This window comes from Corylus avellana, chromosome 11 (genome assembly GCF_965113065.1).
Source record: "Corylus avellana chromosome 11, dhCorAvel1.hap1.2, whole genome shotgun sequence".
Classification (NCBI taxonomy): Eukaryota; Viridiplantae; Streptophyta; class Magnoliopsida; order Fagales; family Betulaceae; genus Corylus; species Corylus avellana.
The window spans coordinates 8,550,772-8,568,889 of NC_142500.1; the positions used below are offsets into that span (position 1 = coordinate 8,550,772).

The window sequence follows — 18,118 nt, forward strand, 5'->3', positions numbered from 1 at the left end:
AGCCATTGGATCTAAGCTGCATATATCACACACACATTTGACCATAAAATCAAGTTTATATAGTAAACCCATAGCCATTATACCGCACGTACCAGTATACCATGTCATACAATGCATCTTATCAATAAGTTATTAAAGTAGTTACCAAGGGATACAAAAATGTATACATGCCCATATCATACGTGTGATCAGTCAACTGACATATCCCACGTTTTTAAGGAAAGTGTTCGCAATTGGTTACTTACCTCGTACGCTCGCTTAAGTTTTTCGACATCGTGAATCCCTGCTATAACGAAACACGACTCATCGTTATAAGCTATACTAGAAAACTTTATGAGGGTCCATATAACGAAAAAGGGTTTTAAGGCCTTGTTGGCACTTATGGAGCTAAGGAACACAAGAATCGACCTTGGGTCGAGCGCTCATTCCCTAGGGCGAGCGTTCGCCTTGGGGCTATGGTTTAGCCAAAAAGTGCTCAAAATGCTCCTAGGCTCCTATCTAAAGCTATGGGTTGGCCCTTACTCTTAACAAAGCAAGTAAAACACAAAAACTCAAGAGGCATTAAAAGCTTTTGAAAACACTTCTTTGCTTATAAGAATAGGTTCGTTTCAAGCACTAAACATATTACAAGTGTTCTTAATGGCAACTTTTGAAAACACTTTTTGAAACAAGTCTTATTAAACAAGAAAATGGAGCAAAGGCTTGCCATAACACTAAAAAGGCTTAAACCATTAAAAGGAGTAATCATAGCTTTAAGAAAATGTTTAGGCTATAGTAAAACAAGAAACTTACAAGAACAAAGTGGTGTAAAGATTACCTCAACAAGTAGGTTTCTTCAAGAATGCTCCCCCCCTTCTCCAAAGTTACCCACAAGGTTACACACACTCAACTGACAAAGTAGCAAGGATTTCCCAAGGTTTCAGAGGCGGATTTAAGGGCTGGGTCTAATGGGGTGTGGAAGTATTTATAGGCGAAGGAAGCTGAGGGTAAAATGGGGATTCTGTCAAAAAGGAATGAGCGCTCGTATGGTCCATGTGCAAGCACTCGTGTACTGTTCTCAACTAGCCAATGATGCTTTTCAGGCATGCGTCTTGGGTATTAACCATCAACAAGCGCTCGTGTGTACTATTCATACGAGCACTCATCTACTATTCACAAAAGGCCAAAAGTTGTTCAGAGTACGGTTTCGCGAGGGTGGTGTGAGGCTCAGACGAGCACTCGGTGTGGTCCCCTGGACGAGCGCTCGTCCAATGAGAGTGGTCTTGGGCTTTTGCTTTCAAAAAGGCCCTAAAGGCTTGGGCCCATCAATAAAGGTTTTAGGATTTCTGTTTTTGGGCCTGCCTTCCAAATCTATTATAGCAATGGCTTGTCAAGGCATCTTTAAAACTTGCAAAACTAGTAACAACAATAAAAATGCAGGAGGGAAAGGTCAAGAGATTACCTTAGAAGATAGCCAATGCACCAAACTCTCTTCATTCTCTCTCCAAGTCACTTCTCACACTAGGGTTAGGGTTTTTCTAAGCTTATGGGAGGTTAAGGGTCGAAGGGTATGATTTATATAGGGGCTTGGGGCGTGCCTTGTTTGGGATTTGGTTAAACTTAACCATATCATCTAGGTCTTCTCAAATTGTTATTTCTTCCAAACTTTGCATTTTTCTCTTTAAAGCTGCAGTTTTTCTTCAACAACTTATAAAACACTAAAAACACAAAACTAAAACAAAACATTAGATAACGACATAGCTAAATGTTAATCAATGTAAATTAAGGGGTCCAAATATGCAATATTTGGCACTTATCAGCTTGCTCTGAAAAGGTGGAGAATGGAAAAATTGTTTTTTAGAGTGTTAGCGAACGTTTGGGTACTATTACACATTGGATAAAAGAGTTCAAGAGTGCGTTCTGGGGCATTGCCCACTAGCTCAAAACTGCTCAACGAACGCTTGTGGTGGTCCCCCAAGCAAACTGTAGTAACCAAAATAATTAACTAAGCTTAGGTAGGTTAGAGGGTTAATTTGGGCTTTGGGTTACACGGAACATCTGCAAGGGCACTTTGGGAATTTTAGACTTTCTGACTGGACGTACGCTCTTGTCGTTAGTAGAGGACATACGCCGGGGGGGGGGGGGGGGGGGGACCACCGTGATAAGTGACAAATATTCCATATTTGGACCCCTTTATTTACATTAGTTATGTCGTTATTTAATGTTTTGTGTTAGTTTTGTGTTTTTAGTATTTTGTAGGTCATTAAAGAAAAACTGCAGCTTTCAAGGAAAAAATGCAAAGTTTGGAAGAAAACATAATTTGAGAAGACCTAGATGATGTGGTTAAGTTTAACCAAATCCAAGAAAATGTTAAATTGGATTAAAGTTCAGATTGGATAAAATTTCGGATTGGATTCAAATTCAAATTCTACACACATCTCAGTATTTTGATCATAATTTTTTGCTCAAATATCGGATTATAGTGATTCAAGTGGCATTAGAAAGGTAACTCAAAATAATACAGTTCATTGGAAATAGGATTTTCCTAATTCGGACAGTTACTATGCCAAAATCGCCCTACACTAAAAGGACACAAATCTGGACGAATCCTATTCCGATTTCAGACTTCTATTTTGACTGGGAGACAGACCTCCGAATTATCTAGGTTTAATAGGGCTTCTAGGACTTCCCTAAGCCTATAAATAGACTTCTTTGCATTCAAGAAAAGATATAGAATTCTAGAGAGCAAAATTCTACAGTTTTTCTCTTTTTAGTTTAGGTTTTCTTTAGATTTATGTTTTATTTTTATGTGGAGCTAAATTCTCAACTAAGGTTGGGGATGGAGCCTCACCAATGAAAAACATCAATACTTTCATGTAAGTCTTTATTTATCTAATTTTATTAGGTTTAATATTTCAATTGTTTTATTTCTTTTCAATGTGTGGAGTGATTCTTGTGATTTGAGGATACACTTGATGATTTAAGATAATTTCACATAATTGATTGCTTGATTTTATTTGCCTAAATAATTGGATATCCCTTGTGATTTGTTTTACGGATACATTTGGTCTTTCAATTAAGATTGGATATCCTTTGTGATTTACTGATACATCTGATGATTTAATTGATATTGGATTCCTCTTGTGATTTGTGCAATGAATGGATATATGAGATGTTTTGATTAATTGTTTGAAGCATAGTAAAACATATCTAAGATTTTAATTGTGAAAACTTCAGATTAATATTGATAAACATGAAAGTATGTTGTTATGATTCGAGGAGTGTGAATTTTCAAACCTTAGTATTTTATTTCTTAGTTTATTTTAATTAGTTTATGTTTGTCTTTTAATTTTTAAAACCAAAATTCAAAACCCTTTTAGAACTAGGTTAGGATTTAATTAGTTTAGATTTAAATTGCTCTTTAGAAAATACAATTCTCTGTGGGTTTGATCTCGCACTTGCAATCCATTAAACTACAAACGATTCGTACACTTGCGAGTATATTAAAATTTGCACAACACACCGTACGTACGCCTGCAAAAAAGTACAAGGACGTACGATGGGGGACCATCGGACGTAAGTTGCTTTTTGAAAAACCTCTGGATAATACCTGGACATACGCTACAGCCTTTGGACCGCTGTATAAATAGTATCGGACGTACGCCCCAATAGTACCGAACGTTCGCTACTATTCAGAATAGTTGGTAGCGTCTTCTGCTTTTTCTCACCTATAAATACCCCTACACCCTCGTCCTTTTCTCTTTCAAACTCACCCCCCCAGGCTCCCAGAAACCCTTGTGAGTGTGCTCTTGTGAGATTGTGTGTTTTGTGGAGAAGGGGAAGTGATTTTGTGAAGGCTTGGCTTCAAGGAGGTTACCTTCTGAGCCATATTGGTTGTTAGGTCGTTATTACTTTTTTAATGCCTTCTAGATTAGCTTAATCATTGGTTTGAAACTTTAGCTAAGTTATGCCTTTGATCTTGTTTAAAGTTGAGTTTAGAATTTCGTTATGATCAAACGTGTTTTCGTATGCATGGAGACCTTATTTTAAGATAGGAAGCCTTAGAAAGCCTTTTGGTAACCTTAGAAACTGGTTTGCGAGGATAAGAGGATGCATGGACAAAATGATGTTCCACATGAAAACCTTCTGGGCGGGCGTACGGCCTCGAGCCCGGACATAAGGTCAGAAGCATTCTAGGGAACACTATTTTGGCCAGCCGTCTAATAGCTCCTGTTTTCATGTTTTAGGGTTATTTTAAGTTAGACTTTGGACTAATAGAAGGTTTTCCACAGATTTGGAGAACCCGGAACGTTTGGAGGAATATTCAGAGACTTTGTTCGACATAGGTGAGTTTTAACTCACATAATGCTTGCCATTTATTTTCATACATTGCACGTCTATTTTGTGTATCAAAACATGCATATTAGCAACTCTCACAATATACACTTTATTGCACATGAACTATAACTTTTTGTGAAAAAACATTGTGCTGAACATGTTAATGAAAGTGAGACTTGTAAAAAGGGTATGCATGTAAAATACGGATAAGATTAATTGCATCGTATGATATGGTACACCAGTACGTGCAGTGTTGTGCAAATTTTAATATACTCGCAAGTGCACAAATCGGTTGCAATATAATGTTTTGCAAATGCGAGGTCGAACCCACAGGGAATTGTGTTTTTGAAAATGCAATTTATATCTAAACTAATTAAATCCGAATCTAGTTTCAAAAAGGGTTTTGATTTTGATTTTAAAAATTAAAAGTCAAACATAAACTAATTAAAATAAACTAAGAGATAAAATACTAAGGTTTAGGAATTCACATTCACCGAATTATAACATACTTTCATGTTTATCAATATTAATCTCAAGTTCTCGCAATTAAAATCTTAGATATGTTTTACTATGCTTCAAACAACTAATCAAAACCATCTCATGTATCCATTCATTGCACAAATCACAAGAGGAATCCAATATCAATTAAATCATCAGATGTATCCGTAAATCATAAAAGATATCCAATCTTAATTGAAACACCAAATGTATCCGTATAACAAATCACAAGGGATATCCAATTATTTAGGCAAATAAAATCAAGCAATCAATTATGTAAAATTATCTTAAATCATCAAGAGTAATCTTGAATTACAAAAGATATCCAAGAATCACTTCACACATTGAAAAGAAATAAAACAATTAAAATATTAAACCCAATAAAATCAGATAAATAAAGACTTACATGAAAGTATTGATGTTCTTCATCGGTGAGGCTTCATCCCCAACCTTAGTTGGGAGTTTAGCTCCACATAAAAATAAAACCTAAATTTAAAGAAAACCTAAACTGAAAAGAGAAAAACTGTAGAATTTTGCTCTCTAGAATTCTATATTTTTTCTTGAATGAAAATAAGTCTATTTATAGGCTTAGGGAAGTCTTAGAAGCCCTATTAAACCTAGATAATTCGGAGGTCTGTCTCCCAGTCAAAAGAGAAGTCTGAAATCGGAATAAAATTCATCCAAATTTGTGCCCTTTTATTGCGGGACGATTGTGGCATAGTAACCTTCCAAATTAGGAAAATTATATTTCACAATAAACTATAGTATTTTGAGTTATCTTTCCAAAGCCGCTTGCATCACTTCAATCCAATATTTAAAGGAAAAGTTATGGTCAAAATACTGAGACATGTGCAAAATCTAAATTTGAATCAAATCCAAAATTTTATCTAATCTGAACTTTAATCTAATTTGATCTTTAATCCGATTTAACCTTTTATTGGATCTGGTTAAACTTAACTACATCATCTAGGTCTTCTCAAAGTATGCTTTCTTCCAAACTTTGCATTTTTTCCTTTAAAATTGTAGTTTTTCTTCAATGACCTACAAACTACTAAAAACACAAAACTAATACAAAACATTAAATAGGGATACAACTAAATGATTAACTGATGTAAATAAAGGGGTCCAAATATGGAATATTTGGCACTTATCATGCGGGATAACGACTATGAGCTTACTATACATGTTAACTTTATGATCAAACGTGTGTGTTATATGGGCCTTGGATCCAATAGTTGTTTCGTGACCGGCGCAGCCTTAATGGGCGGTCACTACAGGACGAACATCATTAGTGGTGTGGGCCACCCGAGGTCGGACTCGGTCTTGCCGCTAATGGGATGTACGGTAGCGTACAATATCTGAGGCACGGGTGTTGTATTACAGGTCCTTGGGGACAGCGCCAACCTTGCAGAGAAAGGGTAATATCTCGAGTAGACCATACTGTTGAACTATCACTGTTACTATATATCATATATCTATATCAAACTTATGGAAAACTGTCATGATGGAACTATTATATACTTTATAAAATAGAGTTCATCACTAAACTGGCATGGGTATTACCTGCATTAACATTCACTAAGTCTTTAGACTTACCCTCCTTTATTTTATGTTTTTCCCCCTCCATTACGAATAATTGCGCAGTTTAGCTAGCATAGACAAGGATGCCTACGGACCGTACATGGGTGATTGTGCAGGACCTAATCTGAGTCATTTTTGAAGAAATGGACTCAATTGGGTTGAAATTCATATGGGATGACGGAGGAACTACCCGGGCAAACATGATCGAGATTATTATCTCTTTAGCATTGCTTAAACTTAAGATTTGATCTGTTGATCTTTTGTAAGACAATTATGTTATGGGATGTAACCTTTTATTTTGATGATAGTCTGATGACCGATACATTTGGCTACTACTTTTATATTATGATGAATTATGTTTACTCTGGTGTATGAATGCGTGATTGCTTCATTATTACTCTCTATTCCTATAGTTTAAAAAGTCTTCCTTTGAGGTTTCTCGCTTATAAAAGGTTGTGATTCTTGAGACTTGTCCCGTGAGGGATAGGGCTGGGAGACAAACCATGGGGTCAATTACCTATTAATTGATTTGCCCATCGGGGTCATTACACAAACACTCGCACTTAGGTTAAGAGCGAACGTTCGTTGAACGTTCGTGTTGTAGCATCCCCAGCCCGTTAAGGCTGAGTTTGCCACTTTTCTTCTTTTACAACAAAAGTTCTTGCAAAGATCTATAAGGTCTATCAGAGTACTTGATTTTAAAGGATACGATAAATGTATAAAACATTATTCAAGAGATTTTATTACAAGCGAAATTAGAAAATATTAAACTTTAGTTGCGGAATATCATATTATTACAATAATTGATATGAAAAGACTTTGAAAGTTAATAATTATTCCCGCCCCCATTCCGGCCTTCTATTCCAGCGTCCTTTCTACCTGAAAACAAGAAATAAAACTGAATGAGCCCAAAGGGTGCCCAGCAAGTAAAATCCACAACCATAAATAGTTTTGCTCCTTGTTCTCAGTTTTGATAATTGTTTTTACAAATAAATATACATCCAACCATAATAATAATACATGTATGTACGGTTGCATCTTCCGTAGCATATACGTACTATTACATCTATTATTAGATCATCGTCATAAATCATCTTTATGAATCATCATCATAATGTATCGCTATAAATCTTCATTGTAAATCATCATAGTATATCATCATTGAAAATCATTATAGTATATCATCGTTGAAATTATATTATCATTTTCTCATATTAGGGCCCATATACACTATTACCCCTGTGTACGAGGGTTGCAGGTCCTTGTGACCATGGCACTGAACTGTGGCCTCAGCCATGCCCGACCGTTAATTAACTCTTTTCTTGGTGCACTCAACGGTCATGTTGATGGAATACCACTTTCTGGCATAGCCTTCGTCAGTGGTTTCGCCTCCATCCGAGTATCGGTACCGAACTCCTCTCATTCTTACTTATCTTGGGGCCAAAAATACTCTCCTCCATACATGTGCCCTCATTTCATAAACATTTATCTTATCTCTTTTATTTTTCTTTGTACTTCTTTTGATGCATCTTAGGGCAACATGTAGGAGGGTTTATCATCATTTTTCTTTCTTATAATCATCATCATTTCTCAACTTTCTTTTCTCAAAATGGAAACCTAATATAAACTTGTTATACTTAGAAAGCGTTTAAAGAAATAGAAACTTTCTAGATAATTCTTTTAGGAATGCTTCATGTATGCAACATATATCAATGACAGGTAAATAAAATAATCATTTACAGTTTGATACAAAAATAAATAAATAGCATGACATGAAGTAATTTTAGAAGGGGTAGTGAATTTACTTACTTCTAGACTGAAGCTAAAAAGTGGTCTGAATGATCTAGTTGCTCCAATCTGACTAACACTACTAGTATATCTTTCAAACTAATTTCTCAAGTCCGTTCTCTCTCGTGTTCTTTCTTTCTTGCAACGCTTTGTCTCGCCCTTTCTCTCTCTGTTTCGTGTAAACACTTTCAGAAAGAAGAAAGACCGAGTAGAAAACGAAAGAAGGAAGAATATGTGGAAGAGAGGATATGAGTGGTGAAAATTGTGAAGGGGAAGAGCTCTATTTATAGGAAAAAAAAACAAATACTATTCCGCCTTTCATTTACAATTCTACCCTTTATTTACTATTTCACCTACCAAATACTATTATACCTACCATTTACTATTTTACTTACCATTTACTATTCTTCTTACCCTATACTATTCTACCTACCAATCTCTAATTACCATTCATACAATATCATAAATTCTTCAAGAATTAACATCATTGCCTAATATGAATATTAATATAATCATAGCATCAAATTAATATCTCTAAAATAAGACTTTCAAAATCTGAGGTGCTACACGTGTGGTCGCCTAGCGAACGTTCGGTCGAAGAGGGGAGTTCTAGGTCTTTGGTTTGGAAACCTCAAGGGGTTGGGCTACTCATATGGGGTTGAGCCATTTTGGTTTATAAAACCTTGTTTATGAAAACATTGGCCGTTTTGTAGTAAATCATTAACCTGTTAAAACAGGTGTTTTTGTCGGATAGTACATGCAATGCATTGAACATACCACGGGAATTGCCATTCCTTATAAACACGGTAAAAAAGAAATGATTGTAACTCTCAGACTTCTTATGATATTAATTTCTAAATCTTAAGAGGATTGTGAACTCAAATGTCAAGTGAAGTTTACTTCGGTGCATTTAGTAGTGGGATCTTTACTGTGGTCAAAATTATTGGTACGTTAGGTGATCACATGTAGCATTGTGGGAACACATTTTCTCAAGAATGATCAGTTAAAGTCCTTTATTTAAAAATATTTAAATAAAAAAAAATCTCTTTAAGATAGATTTAATAGAGTAATTATTCTCAGCCTCTAATGAGGGCTTTTTGGTAAAGAGTTGCAAAAATATTAAAAGAGCTGCAAAAATATTTATCCATAGTTAAAAGAGTTTCGCATGTTTGAGAATAGTTATGTGATTAAATTGGGTACTTAAAGATAAAAAGGTAGATAATAAAAGTGGCAGAATAATTGTCTTAGTTCTCTACAAAATATTTCATGAAGGAATTAAAAGTCAATATTAAGAAGTGTCTAAGAAATCAATTGTATTAATAAAAAATAAATATTAGAGTGGAATTACATTTATTTGTGGACACTATAAGAAATCATCTATCAAAAAGCCAACATTAACAAGTGCAATTCAGTTTTTTGTCGTCTTTTGGTATCCGTAGTGTTCCATTAGTCGCGAAAAGAAAATGACGTCGTTTACTGTAAAAAGTTCATGAATTGCCGTCTTAAAAAGGTAAACAACGTAAATATTTTACGTCGTTTACTGTCCAAGGACGTGAATTAACTACGTCGTTTATTTTAAATGATGTAGTTTACTTCCATGAATTTTCAATGTCTAAGAGCACTAGAAACAATTTCACTTTGATTTTCCCTAAATACAAAATCCCAACACATTCTCCAAAGAAATGCAAAAAGATGAAAGAGGAGAAAAGAAATGTAAATGTTTATATTAAAATAATGTATGGAGAAGCTCTTTTGTTTTCCTACACATTGGGTAGCACTGTAGCATTCTCAATGTTTAAGGAAGCTGCTGTAGCTAACTTTTTGTGGTCTTCTTTTTCTTTTCTTTTTTGAGATTTTTCCTAGATATAGAGAATGTAATGAACTATAGGGTGTAGATCTGTTGCTGATGTTTCTGATAAGAACTAAGATATATCAGAAGAAATGGAGATCTTATTATGAATTTGACATACATAATTACATAGAAAGTACTTCCTCTCTTCGATTTTAATTTGTAACCAAACCTTTAAAAGATTAACATGAAAAAAAAAAAAAAAAAAAAACCACACAATCGAACACCAACAACTTGATGTTGTTTCATTTACATGGAACTGCAATATGATGTCTTTGTCTTTTTGTTCAATGGTGAGTGAATCCAAAAGACAACCCAAGAGTGAATCAATAGCTGGTCTTGAAGGGCTTGTAGGCCTTCAGGTCAAGCATAACACCGGCAATCGAACCGGCAGCCGCTGCAATTGATATTACAAGGCAAGCAAGGCTCAGCATCTGCAGGCATATCCACCGAGTGCTCCATTTTGGTATCTTCTTCTGTGCAATATACATCTCCACCGGAAAATACACTGTCAAAGGCCAAAACCCAAGGGCCCCAAGAATTCCCACAACATCATTGAAGAAGGGAAGCAGCATCGATATAATGGTGGTTAAGATCACGAACATGGTTCTCCAAACCAGACGGAAGAGGTTTAGGTTAATCCGGCGAAAACCTGGGATCGGAATTGCAATTTCCTTGGTGATGAATCCGCTTTCCGGCCATCTTTGTGAAGCCCTTTGCTCAACGAAGGCAAAGATTGGTTGGCAGTAAACTTGGTATGCTCCCACAAGGTGGATTACTATGGCGGCATTAGCAATATCAAGAAGCCAAAATGGGTTGTAGAAACCGAAGCCTGTGAGGAGATTACCGGGAGCAAGATCGCCGAAAGCTGCGTACCCCATGCACCCACAAAGCATGTAAAATAACGTCGTTACAGTAACGCTAAGCATGGTCGCCTTCTTCATTGTCTTTGCTTCTGATGGCGGGGATTTTATTGTGTCCTGCCAAATAGATGGATTAATTAGTATTGTCCAACTTTTCAACTTCAATTTTTTTGGAAAATTTCTTTTCTTCCCATAATTTTTAAGCACTTTTACAATCGTACCCTTAAAACGTTGTAATGTTTGGTCACTAAGTTTGAAAAATTTGCAATATCACCCTTCATGTTTTAAACTAGTACCCTTCATGTTTTAAAGTTCGAAAAATTTTAAGCATGTAAAATTTCATTTCTTTTCTTCTGGTAATTTTTAAGCATTTTTGCAATCGTACCCTTAAAATAATGTCGCTAATTTTCGTGACATTGCATTAATGTTGATAGGTATCTTGACGCATGACCAAGATGTGAGTTTCATGTTTTTTCTCTTTTGTTTCTTTTTTAGAAATGCTACACTTTTCAAATCTTTAAAAACTAGTTCTCAAATAATGTGTAACCATCTTATAAGTTTGTGACACATTTCTTAAAAAATAATAAATTTAATGTGATGATGACAAATCATTTGAGAATTAACTAACTTTTTAAGAAAAATTTTGAGAAATGTAGCACTTATCTTTTTTTTTTTAAAAAAAAAAAATTAATTAATTAGATAGTTAAGGTACTTTTGTATTTCTACAAGTTTTAAAAGGGTATAAGAGATGTTTCACCTGGCCTATACTGTTTGATTTAACCCTAAATTTTAACAGTAAGAGTGAAATTGCAAATTTTTCAAACACGATAGCCTGATATTATAACTTTTAAAACTTTAAAAGAGTATGATTGCAAAAGTGCTTAATTAATAAACATCAAGGGGTAAGTGAATTTTTGGCTAATTTTTTTGGATTTTATTTTTACTAAATCTAACTATATATTAATGAAGTGAAAAAAGTAAACCTGAATTTCAATAAGGATGACAGAAAATGAGTAAGCAAAGGCTATGTCGCCTAGAGCCTGGAAACTCCTCCATATCTTTTGGGTTTGGGTCACTGTACTTCCAATGCTTATTCCGGTGAGACTCCCTCTAAAACTTCCAGTGGCTGCTCATCAATGGATCGGAAAAAAGCTCAACTCAGTTTGATATATTTATTAATCAACCAATTAAGTTCAATAATATAATTCATCCAAAAATATATATATATAATTTGAACCTGCAACTTTGGCAATTCCCAGTCCAAGACCAATTGACGAGTAGGTAAAAGACATGACAGCGGCCACTATTGACAGCCACCATATTTGATCGAAGTCTGGGATTTGAGAAAACAAAATTTCCGTCACACCAAACATGATCATGTACGGATAGCTGGACATGTGACATGGGTTCTTCCCGCCACTCTCATGAAAACAATTCGACCGTTTGATCGCCCTGCATGGCCCCCGATCATCATTGCCATGTTGTAATTACAAAGCAGGATATATATAATAATTTTTTATTTTTTATAAATAAAAGAGTGGGGGGATGATAATTATGCTCACATCATGCTTATAGATGCTGCTATGGTGTATCCAATGGCTATTCCAAAAAGATTGAGATACTGAATGAACCCACATGCCTTGACCTTAGCTCCGCCTGATAAATTACATCATTAAAAGTTAATTTTCTAACCGCATATGATAGCAAAAAAAACGAAGAATTGAAGATTGAAAAAAGAATTCATGAATAAAAAAAATAACAAATATGGAAGAGAAAGACCTTAACGGTCTCAAATAAGCAAACAAAAAAATGAGGTTAAATACCTAGCTTATTCACTCCTGTAGTTTAATTTATTTATTTTTTGACCTTTAGGGTTTACTTTTTATCACAAAAGATCCATCTGGTTTGCCTAAAGACGGAGATAGTCGCTCTGTCAAAATTATGTCCAAAATTTGATGGAATGTCACGTCAACACCAATCATGATTTGACATGTGTCCATATAATTAATTAATTAATTATATGGACATGTGTTAAACCATGATTGGTGCTGACATGGTGTTCCGTCAAATTTTGAACAGAATTTTGATGGAGGGACCATCCACCTTTAGACAAACTAGAAGGACCTCATGTGATAAAAAGTAAACCCTATGAGTCAAAAAAAAAAAAAAAAGTTAATTTATAGGAGTAAATAAGGTATTTAACCCAAAAAATAACTTTACAAGACCCGATCTTTATTAAAAAAAAAAAAAATTAAAACACACGTGCATTTAAAATAAAAATTCTATTGATTTTCTCCTGCATCGATCAAATATCTGAAATTTATACCAAGAATGGAGCGGACGGCCTCCATGTAAGTGTAGTTCCTCTTGCCGGAGACGGGGTCACCCGCGCGGTAACAATCTGCTAGCAAAGAAGAAGTGTAGTAACTGACGAAGGAGAACATGAACATGACAGCAGGGCCGGCAATCCAACCCAGCTGAGCAATGGCCCAGGCTAAGGATAGCACCCCAGATCCAATCACTGCCGTTATTATGTGAGCACTTGCAGTCCATACACTCCCTGTTATATATATATATATATACAATACACATAAACAAGTAGGGTAAGCCAACAAAGATGAATATTTTATAGAATAAAAAGGTAGGAACAGTATGAATTACTTCCTCGAATTGCTAGCAATTAGGACAGGTAACACGAGAGATGCCATATTATAAAATCCACTTATTCAAATAATTTTTTAACTTATTCGGATCAGTGGATCTCGTATAAGGCCTTTTTCATTACCTGTCTAAATTGCTAATAATTAGAACAGGTAATTGCTATAAATTCTTATTCAGAGTGCAGAAATGATATATCTTACCGGTTCGTTTGAGACGGTTATCGTCGTCAAAGCATTTTGAACCCTTCTGAGGAAGCACATCTATGGAAATGTCAAAGACTTGATGGTGGTGGTGGTGGTTCTTTGTGGCAGCATTCTCACCCATCTTAATTTGGTTGAGAGAAAAACAGAGAAGATATTCGTGAGAAATAATAGCTTGGAAAATGGTGTTGTTATGCTTTTTTCTGTCGAAAGGAGAGATCAATATGAATGTGTATAAATTAAGTTGGGCATGCCTTGCATTCAAAAACCTAACCAAAAGAGAGACTGTAGTTTATTTGTATGCACCACCTAGCCCCAAACCCTCAAGCTGTCAACCAGAAGAGAGAGAGAAAATTGTTTGGAAGAAGAAAGAGCATGATTGAGATAGGAATGGAGGGAAATGAGGAGGGAAGGAAGGTATTTATAGTGGTTTTCCTGATTTTTTTTTTTTTTTTTTTTTTTTTAAAAAAAAAAGGTTAAGCGAAGCCACGTGATCCCCATTACCATATGACTGGGCAGTCAATGGCCAACCCAAATGACACTTTTTCAAACACCCCCATCAAACCCATGGAAGAACATATACTTCGTACATACAAGGGTCAACTCTCTCTCTCTCTCTCTGAACATACTTTATACATTCTTGGGCCAACTCTCTTTCTCTCTCCCTGCTTTGTTATGATGATCTGTGAATAAAAAATAAAGTGATTGATTGCCAAGAAAAAAAAAAAAAATGATATCATATGGGCATGATATTTCCTTGTGATTAACAAAATTGAATGAAAAAAAAAAAAGGAGCACCACATGCAAACCGGAATTCATGTCGTTAATTATGAAATCATGCATGCTAGTGAAAGAGTGTGATTTTGCTTTCCTTAAAGTCTATGAAATACAGTTCTTTTTTTTTTTTTTTTTTGGAATAATGTAAGCATCAAATTGATGAAATAGTTAAATTGGAATAAATATTCAAATAAATCTTGTCTCAACATTACCAATCAAGATTGAAAATAAAAATGAAAAAAGAAAAAAGAAGAAGCAGCCAAAAGGGTGGGAATATTGCAACAGAAGACGTAGAACAATATCAATCATCCTATTGGCCACTGATAGTGTTAATTTGATACTTAACTAAATCAAGATTGATGTCATAAACCACATAGTATGTCAATGTCATATAGTATATATATATGTGTGTGTGTGTGTGTGTGTGTAGCATGATGAAGAGTGTCTCACCTGAAGTTTTTTCAAGCCTCCTATACCTCAAATTATATATATGTACAAATAAAGGAGGATTTTATTAAAACTAAAAGAAAAGGATCGAGATGGGTTGAGGAACTTATTGCATGCTGCAATATCTTTTGTTTGGTGTTTGAAGCTTATATATAGTAAGAAAGCCAAAGGGGGTTAATTAGAAAGCACTTAAAAACACTTGTATTTTTATTTATATATATCAATCGTGGGCTACTTTTGTATTAATGCTTTCTCGCGTGTATTGCCTCCCCTCCATCCTTATTGAAAGACAAGAATCTATGCTTCTTCCTTCTCCGCCGTCCCTTTGATCAATGTGCATGCCTTTGTGTTTGATTGGATGTAGATGCAAGTGCAAGAATATAAATATATCTATATGATCATCATGCCTTTGTTTATGTGAAGGATGTGAGTTTGGTCCCCCTTTGCTTGTTATGGTAAATCGGGGACCCCCAAATTATTAGTGGACACAAATTAACGAGCACATCATGACCTAAAACATTTTGTTAGATCGAGCCTTTAACTATTTAATTTGAAAACTAATTGATTTTCAGTGAAGAAACCAAAACCTTTTATGACATTCAAAATTACACCCGACAATGCATGTTCTAAAAGCCATCAATGTAGTAGAACTGTTGCATGCACCTCAACACATTTCTATCAAATGAAATTATTCTCTTGTGGTTTTAAATAAATGAATACAGAAATGAAGGAATGAATAAATTAGGAAGAAATGGTTTCACTAGTAGTGGTTCAAGGCCTCAAAGCGTCTATATACCTTTAATTTCTTTAAAAAAATCCAAACAATGTGACGACCGTTGAGTATTCTATGGAGGAAAAGAAATTTGATTTCTGTCGAAACAGCATCTGATGCCCTAAGACTCGGGAAAAAGATAGCAATTGGAGAACCAAAATGCTTCTGAATTTGAAGTTTGAATTCTCCACTTCAATTAACTAATTAATTTCAAGTATCTACTCATTAAACTTGGTTTAATGGTGTTGAGTGGTGGATCAATTATACGAAATGTCATGGGTTAAATAATTTGTAATTAGGGTTAGATCAGTGCTATGCCACACTCACAACTTATTTCGTGTAGGTGATAAAGGTGACATCTTTGAAGGATTTATGTTAAAGTTGGGTTATTTAAGCCCTAAAAGTATTCTAGATCTATTAAGTAATTATCTTTGGGACCTTTGTGTTGGGGAGAAAAAGGGTTATAGAGTTTTTACCAAGATTAAATTAACTAATAGACATATTTGAATACCACTTTAGTCCAAAAGCATAAGCTAATTGACTTAGGCCCACTTAAGTATATTAACTACTTTTTTTCTTTATATTTTCTTAATGTGGGACTTAACACTCACAGGTGCACACACAACAATTTAAACACTTCAAGAATGAATGAATTTTGGTAAAGTTGAGAACTTCGACAAGAAAATGGCCCCCTATTGATTATGTGCAAGTAGTGATCAGTCAGTGCCCAGAGAATGATCAATGGTCCCTGATTGTGATCAACTGGTGAAGGCCAAAAAACAAGAAGCTTGACTTTTTCAGAAGAATGAGTAATAATAGAGAATGAATTTGCAGAAACAAGGAGCTTGACTTTCAGAAAGTCCAAACTTAGATTTTAGCACATAAGGTAAGTGATCGCCTATGAGAACCCAAAAACAATTTATCTTTGAGTATGAATATTTTCATTTATATAAATTGTGCAGCTTTAATGTACATGATTTCACTTGGAGATATGTTATGAGCCCTAACATAAGATATGTACATGATTTTTTTTATGAATTGTAGAGAGAAAGAGGTAGCACTTTAAGTTAAATATCGATTAATTAATTTGAGAGCGTTACAGGTGACACTCCTGATAAATTAAATATGAGTTAAGTAGACTAACAACAATTAGGATCCGGTTAAGAGAGAGAGGTTCATTAATGCACAAATAATCCAAATTAAACATTGATCATACTATCAAATCAAATAATTATATTTTATTTATTTGAAAAGTAAGTTTTTTGACAAAAGGATGTTCCCAGCAAGAAATTATTTCTTAAGTGGAAGCCAAAAATGCAATTAAGTTTTCCATGACTCCCTTTTTGTTAGAATTAATAGATATTCTATCTTGACGGAGACAATGCATGATTCTAGTTAAGTGAACTTAAAAGAGCTACCATTGAAAGTGGGGTTTTAAAGTTTTGACCACAAATTTCAGTGGAGTGGGGATGATCAGGTGGACCCAGCTGCACCAGATCACATGCTGTCTGTCCATCTGTCATACTGGGTGGATAGGGGGCTAGCGCCAATAGTGTGTTTCGGTATGGGTGGCTCGAGGTCCTCGAGTGCTCTCATTGGTGGGTATTCATTCTTCTTTGTTTTATTTTATTTGTTTGTTCTTTAATTTGTCGGTCGGGGCTGGGTCCGGCACTATTATTAGTTTAATTCGTGAGTTATGATTAGTGTTAGTAGATTCCTCAAGTTTATGATGTTGTGGAATTGCAAGTGCATGAAATTTGATATTGGGTTTAAATGAAATCTGATTTTTTAGTTTGTGAATACTCTCACTAACTACAAGAAATTCATTCTTTAGCGGCGACATTTTCGTTCCGGTATTTATTTCACGACGACTCCGATCAAAAAAGTCGACACTACTATTATAAAAGGATCTGGCTTGTGTGCTAAAGACTAATAGCGTTAACTATTAGATTTTTAGGGGCGACATTTGTAAGAGTATTGTTATTTAGTAGGCCCTCGTACAATTATCATATAATTAAATGACATGGTAGTATAAAAAATAAATAAATAAAAAACCATTGCTGATTCATTATATGACAATTGCACAAGAGTAATGTTATAAGTCTTACTAGAGTACTCTTAAAGTCATCCAAAATGTGATGTGTCTTTTAAAATCACTAATAGATCAAAAGTCAATAGATCACATCTCAAATTCAACGATGATTTTAAAAGTCACATTACATTTGGATAACTTTAAAAAGACTTATAGTATTATTATTCACAATACAGGGGTCTACTAAATATAACTCCCTAGTTATATATTGACGCGCTTTATATAACATGGTTTTAAAAGATAAATAATTCGCGTCAATTTTTTTTTTTTAAT

General features: G+C 34.7%; 1 protein-coding gene across 2 annotated transcripts; it reads right to left on the reverse strand.

Annotated features, from left to right (window-relative positions):
- Positions 1–10,257: 10,257 nt before the first annotated feature.
- AAP4 (amino acid permease 4) lies at positions 10,258–15,081 on the reverse strand. Of its 2 annotated transcripts, XM_059576810.2 has the most exons (7): positions 14,985–15,081; positions 13,758–13,881; positions 13,223–13,456; positions 12,459–12,552; positions 12,134–12,348; positions 11,880–12,022; positions 10,258–11,013 (listed from the first exon to the last, which is right to left on the reverse strand). In XM_059576810.2, exons 2-7 carry the CDS (start codon positions 13,879–13,881, stop codon positions 10,360–10,362), a joined length of 1,464 nt encoding a protein of 487 aa, XP_059432793.2. In that variant the 5' UTR covers positions 14,985–15,081; the 3' UTR covers positions 10,258–10,359. The 2 variants fall into 2 exon arrangements, with proteins under 2 accessions (XP_059432793.2, XP_059432794.2); XM_059576811.2 differs by lacking the exon at positions 14,985–15,081 and having other exon boundaries at positions 13,758–13,957.
- Positions 15,082–18,118: the final 3,037 nt, after the last annotated feature.

What these genes read in the sequence shown, in the direction of transcription:
- AAP4 (XM_059576810.2), bottom strand. Translation starts at nt 13,881, where the DNA reads ATGGGTGAGAATGCTGCCACAAAGAACCACCACCACCACCATCAAGTC. An exon ending in GCAGCATCTATAAGCATGAT is followed by an intron (nt 12,349 to 12,458) that starts GTGAGCATAATT and finishes GGGGCCATGCAG; the next exon opens with GGCGATCAAACGGTCGAATT. An exon ending in GGGAATTGCCAAAGTTGCAG is followed by an intron (nt 12,023 to 12,133) that starts GTTCAAATTATA and finishes ATTGATGAGCAG; the next exon opens with CCACTGGAAGTTTTAGAGGG.